Source organism: Chelon labrosus (genome assembly GCF_963514085.1).
Source record: "Chelon labrosus genome assembly, chromosome: 2".
NCBI classification, from domain to species: Eukaryota; Metazoa; Chordata; class Actinopteri; order Mugiliformes; family Mugilidae; genus Chelon; species Chelon labrosus.
The window spans coordinates 34,259,075-34,273,745 of NC_140338.1; the positions used below are offsets into that span (position 1 = coordinate 34,259,075).

Genomic DNA, 14,671 nt, shown 5'->3' on the forward strand with positions numbered 1-14,671 from the left:
GATGAACTGGACAGAAGAGTGAAAGCCAAGCAACCTACAAGTGCCACACATTTATGGGAACTTCTGCAACAGACTTGGGAAGAACTTTCTGAAGAATATTTGATTTCTATTGTAGAAAGAATGCCACGAGTGTGTTCAGCTATTATATCTGCCAAAGGTGGCTACTTTGATGAGTCAAAAGTTTAGAATACATTTTGGTCTATAAATTGATTCCATGATTTCTTTTTCAACTCAAATTGCTTATTTGTTCTATGCTTTCATTTCAGAGTGCAATGAGACCCTAAACTGGTCATATAAAAGGTCAGGTTCACCAAATAAAAGAACAATATTCATCAGATTACCTACAGTATTTTGGTATCAGATGCATGAATGTAAACTAAAAACCACAGATTCACAAAATGAGTGAATAACTACTGTGTGGCATGACCTTAGTGTCACAGTAATTATCCACTTAATCACAGTACACAGGAATTTTTTTCTAGGAAGGGATGTTGACATTTTTTATGTAATTTTGTCTCAGAAATATATCTTGAATTATTATTCATAGTGCTTTCTGATTGACCTGCAGTCTTGTTCTACTGAAGAGAAAATCTTTAAAATGGATCTTAAATAAGATAAGACAAGGTTTCATTTATCACATGCGCAGTTGTACATCTTCTTCATACTTCTTTATCCTCTCAGTTTTGTCCTTAAACGCTGGCCTGATGGCAGTAAGGAGAACAGAGAGTGTCTGGGGTGACTGGGCTGTTTCAGGATCTTGGCCCTGAAACATTTTGTGTAAATGTTCTGCAGGTTGGGAAGGAGAGTTCTGATGGCCTGCTCTGCCGAACGGACCACCCCTCTGAGGGCCAGGAAGGCCTGCCTGGCTCAGTTTCCCATCCAGGTGGTGTTGCTCCCACACAAGATGCTCTCGATGGTGCAGGTGTAAAAGTTCCTGAGCACCTCAAGAGGGAGCTTAAAGTCTCTGGACTGTCTGAGGAGGTAGAAACGCTGTCTGGCCTTCGTCATGATGGTGTGCAGGTGGTGAGTCCATGACAGGTCCTGCAAGATGGTCACTCCCAAGTATCTGGGTATCTCTTCCCACCTCAGAGATGATGATGATGTTGGAGTCTGATGTGGCCTCACAGTCATGTGTGTACAGCACGTACAGCAAAGGGCTGAGCCCACAGCCCTGGGGGGATCCGGTGTTGAGAGTAAGGGGGGCTGAAGAGCTGGCACAGAGCTGGCACAGAGCTCTTGCCCTCTACTTTCCTATCTATTACTAGTCATGCAATTCTGTGCTATTACTATATAGAATGTTTACTGCTGTGTGTCCCTCCCCCCCTCCCCTCCCCACCTGCACAGGGAAGAGTCGAGACCCAGGTCAAACAGCTTAGAGACCAGTATGGAGGGGACTATGGTATTGAATGCTGAGCTATAGTCAACAAAAATCACTCTCACATAGTTTCCCTTACCAGTGTCTACATAGGAGATGTCTGGGTGGTATGCGAACTGTAACGGATCCAGGGTGGTGGGCAGTGTGGAGGTGATGAATGTCTTGATCAGTCTCGCAAAACATTTCATCACCACAGATGTGAGGGCTATGGGCCTGAAGTCATTGGAGCTGCTGGGGGTGTGGTTTCTTTGTGACAGGGACTATTATGGACTTCTTAAAGCATGTTGGGATCACACACTGTCTGAGTGAGAGATTGAATATCACTGTAAACAGAAGTGACAGCTGATCAGCGCAGGCTTTGAGGACACGTCCACTAATGCCGTCTGGTCCAGCCGCTTTCCTGGTGTTTACACTTTTAAACATCCTCCTCACATCATGCTCCATCACAACGAGTGTCTCCTCCCCTCCGGCTGGGAGCGCAGCGGGCAGTCGGCTTAATGACTCAAAGTGAGGAAAAAAGTTGTTTAGGTGACTGGTCACATTCATTGTAACGAAGAAACATGAACTGCCATTGTGGAATATCTCTTCCATTAAAGGGTGCTCATGCGGCGACACAATGCTTAGGTAGATGGTAGGTGTCATATTGACATCCACATGAATTGTAAAAAAATTGGAAAATGTGATTCTTCCAATCAGGACACTTTCTTCAATTCCTCTCTGATCCAGTTTTGATGCTTATTTGTAGGTTCTTCAGCAGTTGACAGGGATCAGCATGGACATCCTAACTGGTCTGCAGCTGTGCAGGCCAAGACGCAACAAACTGTGATCTTTCTTCACTCCCCATGTGCATCAATAATCCTTGGCCGCCATTAACCCTGTTGACAGTTCACTGTTTTATTCTCTTTCGACCACTTTTGATTGGTACTGACTAGGGGTTGAACGACTTTGGATCTAGTCGATGACGTCACACATAAAAACACAGTAGAAAGTAAACAATCTTTTTAACCCCTTCCACCCTGTACTGGGACCAGGTCATATCTGCTATAATAACACAACTTGCTCCATTTTCGGTTGCCAAGCATGGCACAGTCACTCCAGAGGCCATCTAGTATTACTATGACTGCAGGCTAGTAATGCTTATTTGTTGCGCTTAATTTCAGTTGCATCAGATTTGTTTGTTGGAGAACAGGTAACAGGTAACAGTAAGACAAATGATGACTGACAGACTACTATAAGATTGTTGTTTACACTCCAATTCTCTGTTCATTAGGCGGAAGTAAAATGTCCAGAGAGAGGTTTTTTTTTCAAATCCCACTCTGCTCTGGTGATGAGGAGTCTTTATATATTTAAAAATTCCATCAAGCCCAGAAGCATTAATTTTGGCCTTGACAGATTTGTAGCTGCTACTGACTAAATACAGGGTTTTTTTTTTTTGTAAGAGGCAATCTTAACAATTATCCTTAATCTTGTAAGAGATGTCAGTAGGGTGAATCATTGTGAGTATAGGTAGGAACTATGGTAATGGGAAGACATGTTGAAGCTGAAATGCTCCAACAGTGATTAATTTGATGGAAGTGTGAGGTTAGAAGTGAATGGTACATTAGCTGTTGGTCATGTGCGAGACTACCTTCATTACCTCCCTGAACTGAGCGTATGTACTGCTACTGTAGCCCAGGTCCAGACACAGACACACTTGTCCTTCATTTCCAACACTGCACACCTGACACTGCAAAGTTATTACCATATAATTTCAGTGAAAAGTAAGTAACTCATCCTTTTCTGCCCATGTGGATAAAAAAATTGAGGAAGGGGGAGAGAGGCTTTGATATAGAGTGGAGGTGAGGTGAGTGACCTGAGGACGCTCTCCCACATGACTAAAGATGGTGTAGGGTATGGCATAGCTCTGGACACTATGGTGTAACCCAGCGGTTCCCAAACTTTTTTGGCCGCGCACCCCCTTCTATATCCCAACCGCACTAACGCACCCCCTCAAGTTACCAGAACACACACATAACAAAATAATCATGATCACAACAACGCGCTCTCGCATTTGAATTAAACTGAAACACTGTAACATTTTCAATATAATGAAACAAAGTTACACACAAGCTTCCACTTTAAAGAGCAAAGGGGTTGGATGACAGGCTCAGGCTCAAGCTCAGAGGCAGAAAGCAGATAAGTTGGGGGAAATATGGATAAGATTTTCAGCCACATTAAACAAAAATTGCAGCAACTTTAAATGACCGAGAAGCTAACACAACCCCGTCATCATAACACAGCGGTTATGGAAATAAAATTAGAATGCCAGTAATTTGAATTAAATTATAATAAAGTTACACATGACCCACAACATAAATAACAAAGAGCATAGGCTCAGGAACAGATAAAAAAAAATGAGGATCCATCTGACGATTTTCAAGTGCAGCGCAGCTGGCTCAGTTAGTTGCGCATATACGGTGCGTAGAAGAAGATAACTTCTCCGCCATTGCGTTTTTCATCTCGCTCACCCCCCTCAGAGGCAGTTCCAGTTCCACCCCTGGGGGTGCGCGCACCACACTTTGGGAATCCCTGGTGTAACCTATGCCGTAACCTGACGTGCATCTCCCCAGAAATGTAACTACACATCACTTAGACGTGGACCGTAACAGCTGTGATTGATCTAAAAGGAATTTCCTTGTTCATGTCACTCAGCTGCCGGACAAGCACAGAAAGTTCTGCATTGTTCAGGGTCCTACATGTCATCCAGACGTCTTCTCTATGTTCTGTTCTGCAGTGATCTCAGTGAAACTAATTGTTGATTCACATTTATTATCTTCAACTCTAACATAGGCTGCTCACTTCCACTCGCCATTCACAGAGAGAAACTTAAGGCTGACTAGTCACCGGCGAGTCTTTAAGAGTCATAATTACAGACCTGTATGGACACACTTGCACACAGGTGTAAATGTCTATGACAGCGTAACCCCCTACCACATAAACCGAGCTTTACATGTATGACTGATTGCACACATGGATGGATACATGTACTTAACATATGTTTAGACGCATTCACCTGGACATCAGATTGCCAACATATACAGTGTGTATCAGTGCATGGAAGTGTGAGTTGTTCTAGAAGGGCACATATAAGCAACCGCTGAAGGGTTGAGCTGCACTTAATTTCCATTCAAAGTTCTCTGTGCTGCTGTTACGTATGGCTGTTCCAGATTTCACCAACATTTAAACACAAAAATTCCAGAAAAGCTGATGGAATTAGAAAAATAATGTAAACATAATAATAACCTCATGTAACTTGCTTTCATTTTGAGAGTAATGAGAACATGGTTGTGAATAAAGTAAAGAGCTGGAGTCAGGATGCGTTTTGTAGAAACCAATGGCTGTGCTTGGGATCCCATATTGACATAAGGCTGTTCTCATTACAATCCCTCCGCCCTGTCTCTTACATGTGTAAATAATCCATTTCGACTTATGTGTCTTGATGTGTGGCTTGGCAGTTTTACACGGATGACTGACCTGCCCTTCACCACTTCATGGCAGCAAACAATCTCCCGGGGCTGCAAGAAAGCTTCTTGTTTTTCATGCTCTTCCTTTCTCCTTGAAGTTATGTTTTGAAGTTTATGTCTGTCCACAAATGGAGGACCCTACAGTAAATATCATTGGCTCAGGTGGCACGACACATGCTAAGATAAATTTCTTAAGTCTCTTTGATAATGAATGTCACCCTCTTTGTGATGAACATTCATAACTAGCAACAACCTTTGTGGCATTGCACACAAATACAACATCAAAACTATATAGTATAAATCAAATATGATGTCACATTGTTGCATATTCTCAAGTTCAGTCACAATGTAGGAACAGAGGATGGAACAACTCTGAGCTACAAACAACACTACACAACGATCAGCCATAGCATTATGACCACTGACAGGAGAAGTAAGTAACATTGACCATGGTGTGACAATGCACTAACAAGATTCTGTTGCCAGACACTACAAGACACCCTCAGAAGGGCCGTGACCATTCTCTGATGAGTCAGAACTGTTTTGGAGGCAGAAGAGGGACCTACACAATATTAGGAAGGTGGTCATACTGTTATGCCTGATCTGTGTATTTCCTGAGGTGTGCAGGAGTCTTTGATTATCTGTGCCCTACCTTCCATTTCTCTCTCATGGGGTATGACTCATGACCTTGTTTGCTGATTGGCTGCATGTCTCTGGTTTCCAGGACGACCATTCAATGTTTTTCCAGTTTGGCCCCTCCATCGAGCAGCAGGCCTCCGTTATGTTGAACATTATGGAGGAGTATGACTGGTACATCTTCTCCATAGTCACCACATACTACCCTGGTTACCAGGACTTTGTCAACAAGGTAAATAAACACACTTTGATAAATGTAGCATACACCTTCCAAAACATTACGTACACTAGTGAAAAGAATTGCATTCTTATATAACAGTCTTGCTCTAAATTTCCCTTTTTGACTGTTTGACCTTTTTGTAATGTTTAGTTTATGTTTAAACCGTGTAAGGAAGGTGGTAATTGAACGGTATGATGAATATGGAGGATGTAGTTTGTGGTGCTGTTAAACTGGATTGAATTAAACACAGTACTGTTATAATTTGGCGTAGTCCATTGACCGCGTAGTCCGTTAACACAATATAATTCAATACTATTACAAACCACAGCCTCCAAAATAAAAACACATCAACAACTTTCTGTTATTTTAAACTAATTATGTATAAAATAACCTTATGAAGCCATTCACCAACCAGTTCATTAGGTTCACCAGTACCTAATGAACTAGTTGGTGAGTCTATGATATGCCATGTAATGCCATCTATCTTCGGCTCATCACATTAAATGCACTACCTTTCTACAAAATCTACTACTCTGCTATTAGTTGAGGCTAGAAATTTAAGATGGAATCTTATCTGCAAAGATAAATGTGTTGTCTGATAAGAACTGACTCAAGAGGGAACAGGCACATTAGATGTTATTAGTTTTATTTTTGGGGACCCATCATGGCAGACTGGGTTAGTTCCTTTGATAAAATTAACATATCATTTTTTTATTTTTATGTTTGTTTTGCAGTTTGTGAGGACTATGTACAGTTGATGTAAAGCAACTCTTTCGGAGAAAAAACATTGTCTCTTAGCCATCACTTCAAGCTTTTGATAAGGTTTGGCAAAGTGTAATATAAGTGGGTAGCCAATTCCACTTTCTTATTTGCATTAATGGAAAATGCAGATTGGCCAAACATGTCCTTTCGAATGCAGCTGCTCACTGAGGCTTCAGCCTCCTTATCTCCAAGGCTGAAAACGCATTCTTTAAAGGGTTATAAGATGAGAGGTTTTATTTGTCACATGCACAGTTATACACAGTACAATGCACAGTTAAATGTATTTTTGTACCTGCAGCCAGTAGTGTGAGAATATAGCCATACAATTTGGGAAAAGAGATTATCTTGAAAAAATCCACCCCTGCTTCTTTCACCTATAAGATGTGTCAAGACAAACAGTTTGGTAATTTAGAAAAGCTAGAGGAGACGTCTCAATCAGTTTTGTTCCAGTATCCTTCACAACTCTCTGGTGTGCAGCCTACACTTTTCCAAATCTTGACATACTTTTCTATCTAGGTTCGCAGCACGATCGAGAATAGTTTTGTTGGCTGGGAACTGGAAGAAGTCCTCCTACTGGACATGTCAGTGGATGATGGAGATTCCAAGATCCAGAACCAGATGAAGAAACTGCAGAGTCCCGTCATTCTGCTCTACTGCACAAAGGAGGAGGCTACTACTATTTTTGAGGTGGCTCACTCTGTAGGCCTCACGGGTTACGGCTACACCTGGATCGTGCCCTCACTGGTGGCCGGTGATGCAGACCACGTTCCCTCTGTCTTCCCTACAGGTACACCCAAACACCATATCAGACTTTAACAGATGGAATTTTGTATAGACCATTCAGCTTCCTGTTGCAACGTGCGTTCAGTTTAGTTATATTATTATTATTATACTGGCATGCATAAATCACTTCAGTCATTGCAATCCAACTGGTGAACTTTAGCACCAAACACAGGACTCGTAATCTGAGATAGGATGTAGATGCTGCGTCTGTTATTTTCTGCTCATTTTCATCTTTGTTCCTTCTTTCCATATGTCCCTTTCTCTCACCTCATCTCTCTTTCTCTCTCAGGCCTTATCTCAGTGTCATATGATGAATGGGACTACAACATCGAGGCCAGGGTACGTGATGCAGTGGCTGTCATTGCCACGGCAACCTCTACCATGATACTGGACCGTGGGCCACACACTCTGCTGAAGTCAAGCTGCCTCGGGACACCTGACAAAAAAACCTCCAATACTGGCCACTCCAAGGAAATACTAAAGTGAGTCAGTTAAAAACTTAAAAATACAAGATGAATGGAGACATAAGCCTTCAGACTTACAATATCTCATTTTATCAATTTCTTTTTTTTACCCACAGCAATGTTTAAAGAAATGCATCCTTCTTTTCCTCTTCCACTGAACCTCCTTGCTTTGCTTTTTTTGGCACATTACAGAACAAGAAAGAGCATTGGTATTCAATAATTAATACCCATTTAACTTCATGAGGCATGCTTTTATTCTTCATATTGATCAATGATTCCACCGCTAACTGAATGCACTGGGACACATGAGCGAGAAAAAAGAGCCAGAGAACAACAGTGGGCTTATCCTTAGCACAGAAACACATGCACACACACTGCACACACACACACTCATGGGTTGGTATAGCATGACATTTAAGTGCTCTTCATTCAATAATAGAACCACCAATGTCATCCCTTATTATAAAATAGCATTTTAACTCAACACAATAATGTTCCTGTTTGCCTCTCATTATTTTTTATTTTTTTTAGTATTACTGCAAATATTTTATGTTTTTGATTTTTGATTTTTGATTTTAAATTTTTTTTTTATTATTATTATTTTTTATTTTTTTTTTGCTGTCAGTTTGAATTTGAGCAAGGTGAAGAAATAGGGAAATATTATCCAACTTTTCCTTCCACTCCTGCATTCATCTTCAGGTTGAGGTTGCCATATTATTGCACATTTTGGTTTTATCTCTACCCTTGTTTCTGTATCTAATACCAGGAGCACTTATCTGTGCCATCTGGGATTCAGCCACCAGCAGGACTGAGATAACAATAACAGCACATCCATGAATATTTCAGTCCCCGAAGGACACTATCAGACACAGGGTTAGCTCTCAATCATCCTTCGGACACACACCTTGGATGCTACTGTGCTCTGTGTGTGTGTGTGAGTGTGTGTTTTCCAACCAACTGCTCCATTTTGCTCCATTCCATCAAGTAAAAGTAAAGACTTTGGATATTGATGGTGACTCCAGGGACTGGCAAGAGCGTCATTCACACACACATACACACACACACACACACACTGCACATACATAATTCCACCTATTTGCTCTCCTCATCCCCAGAGACATATATGCAATAATAAGTCCACATGTCTCCACGTGGTGCTGTATAGCTACTGGTCATAGTGGGCTGCATGTCAGTGCTGATGGACAGGGACCACAGTGAGTCACACTCTCTTTGTTTAGAGGCTACTGGACCTCATGGGGGGGGGCACATACATACAATATACTGCATACACAAACATGCATGCAAAAATGCATTCATACACCGCAAGCCCTTGCACACTTGTATATGGACAGAAATGAGCAAACACACACACAAATGCACAAAGAGCTTCAGAGGCCATCCATTGGTTCCCGGTCGACAGAGACAGAAAGACTGGGATAAAGAGAAAATATGCTCAAAGTGGTTTTGGATGAGGCATCAAGGGGCTTATTCGTGTGTGTATATGTTGGAAGGAATGTTTTGTAATTGTTTGTTTGTTATGTGTGTGTGCACAACACATGCTGCACAGTAAGAGTGATGATAAATAATCTGTAGTTAGTTTCATACAATCTGATGAGACATTTGTCTTTATTTCTCTGGACTGGCTCCAAAGCGCTAAGTTTGAGGCTTCAGTGTAAAAATCTTCTCTGTGGGCCATCTTATGCATGTGCCTCTTTTCATTCACATAAGATGAACATGTTCCTCTCATCTCATCTCACCTGTGAAGTAGTTTTTCTTGCAGCAGAAAGAAAAACTCTGCCCCCCCCCATGCATCTTTTTCTTCCTTCTACAAAAACTGTTGATTCTAGCTTTCTATATTTAAATCCAGTGAAAGAAGGGAGGTGTTTCAGAGCGGAATTACTTAAATTTAGCATGAACTCAGTTTCTCTTCTCTCACTGTTAATGACTAACTGCTAAAAAGGACTTTGAAATGCCATAGAAATAGCCAAAACAATATTACATATAAGCTTTTATTGAATGGAATATTCAGTCAGGGATCTAGGGAATTTGGAGGCCAGGTCAACACCTTGTGCTGTTTTTCATGTTTTTTGAGTTGTTCCTAAACTGTTTTTGTGTGTGTGCCTGTGTCAGGCTGCATCCTGCTGGGGATGGCTGCTGCCATCAAGGAGTGTCATTGCTATGGTGTGGGGGTGTCTGGTCTGGGCTAGGTGGGTGCTACATGTCTAAGTAACTTCCACACGAATGCCAGGTCCAAAGGTTTCCCAGCAGAACACTGAATTGTAACAAGATGGTCAATGTTATTTACTTCAACTGTCAGTAGATTTAATGTTATGCCTGTTCAGTGTGTTTGTAACACTGCATGTGCTGCTCAATACATTTTCAGTGCAGTATTTGAGAATCGACTGTTGATGTTTTATCATTAAGTTTAGTAGATATATAGATACATGTATAGATATATTCATATAAATTCATATCAATTATTTCTTTGTAGTAAAATTATGTAGGAAGGACTGTATAGTGCATAGTGATGCATAGTGATTTTAGTATTTGACAGAGTATTTAGAAAACTATATATTTGTATGTTTGTTGTCACAAAAAAGGTATTTGTGACAAACAAAAGCAATGAATCCTGACATGCTGATTAATATTTTTTGTTTGTCTAATTGATCCATTGACTTATCAACTACATTTCTGCTGACCTCAAACACATTAAGTAATCAGTGGTGTTCCTATAAAGCAATTTTCATTGCTAATGACCAATGAAAGAAAAACAACACATTTTGTACATTTTATTTTATTTTATTTTATTAAAAGTCAGCATCTTGTGGCTGCATTGGACTCTGGTTTATTCTAAATTTGACAAATCTAAATTAACCAGGGGTCAGACTCGATTAAAAAAAAAAATAATTATCTAATTAATTAGAGGCTTTGTAATTAATTAATCTTGATTAATTACATTTCAAGCACCTAACAATATTTGCACCAAAAAGCAACATTTAACTTAAAAGAAGTTTTAGTGGACATCAGAATCACATAATAGACACAGACATATTGTAAACTCAGGCTCTTTTAATGTCTGGAAAAATGCATTTAATTGCGTTTCAATTCAAATTCATTCATTTTCTATACCTGCTTATTCCTGTTAAGGGTCGCAGGGGTCTGCTGGAGCCTATCCCAGCTGTCATCGGGCGAGAGGCAGGGGTACACCCTGGACAGGTCGCCAGTCCATCGCAGGGCTAACACAGAGAGACAGACAACCATTCACACTCACACGCACACCTACGGCCAATTTAGAATCACCAATTAACCTAATGAGCATGTCTTTGGATGGTGGGAGGAAGCCGGAGTACCCGGAGAGAACCCACACAGGGAGAACATGCAAACTCCACACAGAAAGGCCAGCTGGCCTATGGACTCGAACTGGTGACCTTCTTGCTGTGAGGCATCAGTGCTAACCACCTCGCCACTGTGCCGCCCCCATTTCAATTCAAAACAGTAGAAAAACAAAGAAAATATCCCTGGCCAAAACTGAACAGACCTAAAGTTGAAGTGCCATATTAAGTACTTTTTCAGAACAGTATTGACTTTAAATGGTAAAAAAAAAGAAAAAAGTTTGGGCTGCCGACCATTGTCTTGTCCGTACTTGGACTGGGACTGCTAGCGCTAACAGCTCCGGCAGTTTCTGTGCTCACTGCAATATGCTTTGCATTTAGATGGCACCGTAGGGTTGAAGTTTTTAAAATAAAATTTGCTTGCCTTCCATCAGTCCTAGCAACGTGCTTTCATCTGATTCCTCCATTTTAGTAGTCATTAGCCGATACGGTCAATGGCCGAGCTCTGACGTGTGCATTAGTGTAATCGGTGTACCAGGACAGTGCACTGACAAAAGTAATTTTTTTAACGAATTATTATACCCCAAAATTATTATACCCCGAAAAATTAACATAACGTTAGCCTCACAGCATAATTGCCTCATAGCATAATTGTCATAGCATAAGTCATTTTTTGGCCTGCTACAATATCAGTAAAAAATACCAATGTGCTTGCTAAAAACTTTCCGAAAACATTAAAATATGACTTGATTATTGTGCTGTGAAGCTACCGATAAGTAACACCTAGGAAACTAAGTACATCAACAGTTAACACAGCCTTTTAATATTAAATCTGATGTTTTAGGGTGAACTTCTCCTTTAATGTATCCTTCAGCACTAGATGTCAGACTGAGAATAAAATGGTCATTCAGATGAGTTGGTTAGCTGATAAAACTGATGCTTGAACTAAATTAATTAACATTTTCCCTAAATTAATGTATTTTATTCAAAGTTCAAACATTGTCTGCTTACTATGAAGTAGCCAATGCTTGTGCAGTATTATCAGTTGGTAACATTATGCTGGAGTTTAGAACAAACAGTGCTTGTGCTTGACCAGCTCCGTGTAGCCAAAAGGAACAGTTAAATAAATAAAAAGAAATATCACTACACTGACAAAACATGATACAACAGAATGTAAAAGTTGGCCATATCTGAATACTGTCACAAAAAAATTCAGTCAAACGACTGTTGTTAACATAACTTACTGATTCTGCAAGTCTACACGTGCTCTAATTGTCTCCGAGTGAGCATAGGTGGTGGACTTTTCTTGATGTATTCAGGTATGCTTTGACAAGTTGCCACCAGTAATATGGGATCATCTGAAATATGAATTCTTAATGAATCATTTTTAGGAGCAATTTTTATCTCACCAAATACCAAATTAGCTATATATCTTGTTCAGTGTGCTAAAAACTTTTGATTCACCTTGACAACTAAGGCAGATTAAAAACAAATTTCCGAATGTTCAGGCAGCCGCTGGAAAGAAAAGTACAGATCAGTATTTGAGGTTTTCAGCCTGTGGAAGGTCACTGTACTTGGCTCTTATGCTCCTGTTTTTAAACGAGAGAGTGCTCTCTCTGATACATGGTCCCCTCTCCTCAGACTCCACAGATAGCTGTCTGATGTCTCCTGCTCAACAGGAGTCCTCACGAGCCCAGATCACATGGAGCTCCCGCGGACTCACTTATTAAAGGCTGCAGCTCAAAGAGACTCACATCTTTCCCGTGTGTAGTCTACATTGCTGTGTGTGTTTTTATGTTGGCAGAGCTGTGCCACTAACAATAAATAATGCAATCAAATTAGAATTAAATTGTTTGGGGGTTTGAGATTTATATGTACAAATCGTATATCCTTTTCAAAATACTGTTCCAAACCCAACTGAATAGTTTTATTATTTATTATATTTTATTTAAAAAACATCTCTAAATTTAAATTTAAAGATTTTTAGTAGTAGCAGTTTAGTTTATAGGAATTTTACAGCAAACAATTGAGAATTTGTAATCATTCATTCATTCATTCATTCATCTTCTGTAACTGCTTGTCCTGTCGGCAGCTGGAGTCTATTCATTGGGCGAGAGGCGGGGTACACCCTGGACAGATCGCCAGTCTATCACAGGGCTAACACAGAGAGACAGACAAGCATTCACACTCACATGTACACCTACGGCCAATCTGGAATCACCAATTAACCTAACAAGCATGTCTTTGGACAGTGGGAGGAAGCCGGAGTACCCGGAGAGAACCCAAGCAGACACAGGGGAACTTGTAATCAATAGATACAAAATGTTTAATTATACAACATACAGTCATGCTAATCATGTACGTTATCAGGACTTAATAAGATGATTAATTATTTACCCAGATTAACATGCTTATGTCTTATGTCTGCAGGCCCAAATGATGCCGCACAGAGCCACCACAGATACTCTAACTACAAGTCAAAATCAAAATTTATTTATTATTTTATTTTAATATAGTTAATAATAAAAAAAAACTTTATTTGTCCCACAATGGGGAAATAGCAGGGCAAACACAAGAAAATGTCTGAGACAGGCTTATTGAAATCTGGTTCATGATTCATCTGATCTTTTATACTGTGAACTTGTTGCAATTATAGTTTACAATTACTGTATCTGTGTCGTACTTTTGCATTCAGTTAGTCCACGTCCCGTACTTGTCTTTGTGTAGAGTAGCTGTCTGCTAAACACTCACATCCTGCTGAAAATATTTTTGTCTTTTGTCAGTTCCATTACATTTATCCCTCCTGTAAAAAAATGATGCCCTAATTTGTTCTGAAGGGGACCTTGAATGACACTTAAACCAGGTGTACTCTAGATTACAATAATTTACCATATTCTGTAGTTGTTTCTCCTACCATGCCTGATTTATCAGTAACTGGTAGCTCTCCAGAACCAACTAATGTTATAGTACACTGATCAGGCATACCATTATGACCACCTTCTTAATATTGGAGGCCAGGTCAACACCATTGTGCTGGTCTTTTTTGAGTTGTTCCTAAACTATTTTTGTGTGTGTGTGCCTGTGTCAGGCTGCATCCTGCTGGGGATGGCTGCTGCCATCAAGGAGTATCATTGCTATGGGGTTGGGGTGTCTGGTCTGGGCTAGGTGGATGCTACATAACATCTAAACATTTCCCAGCAGAACATTGCATTGTTACAAGATGCTGAATGTTATTCACTTCTCCTGTTAGTAGTTTTGTTGTGGTTGATTGGTGTATGTCAGTGTGTACTGTATACATATATTTATATATAATTTATATATAGTATATAGTGTACTGTATAGTTTCACATGCTTACCTTGCAGTGGCAGAGAATTTGTGACTCTGTTCGGCTTTACTCAGAGATAATCAATTGGCTCTGAAGTACATTTGAAAAATTAGAAAAAGCGGAGATTGTGTCCATGCAACTGATGATTCATTGTCTCTGTAACTAAAAAACAAATTCCCCTCACAGCCAATGATTAGTGGGGGAACAGTTGGTGAGCGAGGCGCACACAAGTGCTGCATATGGCAGTGATGAAGCTGCATGAGGTTCTGT

At 40.3% G+C, this 14,671-nt stretch overlaps 1 protein-coding gene across 1 annotated transcript in view; it reads left to right on the plus strand.

Moving 5' to 3' along the window:
* grin2bb (glutamate receptor, ionotropic, N-methyl D-aspartate 2B-b) overlaps positions 1-14,671 on the plus strand; it is a gene marked incomplete at its 3' end in the record, with an annotated part of 118,620 nt that overhangs the window by 71,233 nt on the left and 32,716 nt on the right. The window contains exons 2-4 of the mRNA XM_084559236.1: positions 5,603-5,746; positions 7,013-7,283; positions 7,569-7,761. Coding sequence (XP_084415362.1) covers positions 5,603-5,746; positions 7,013-7,283; positions 7,569-7,761 — 608 coding nt within the window. The remainder of the gene's footprint in view (positions 1-5,602; positions 5,747-7,012; positions 7,284-7,568; positions 7,762-14,671) is intronic.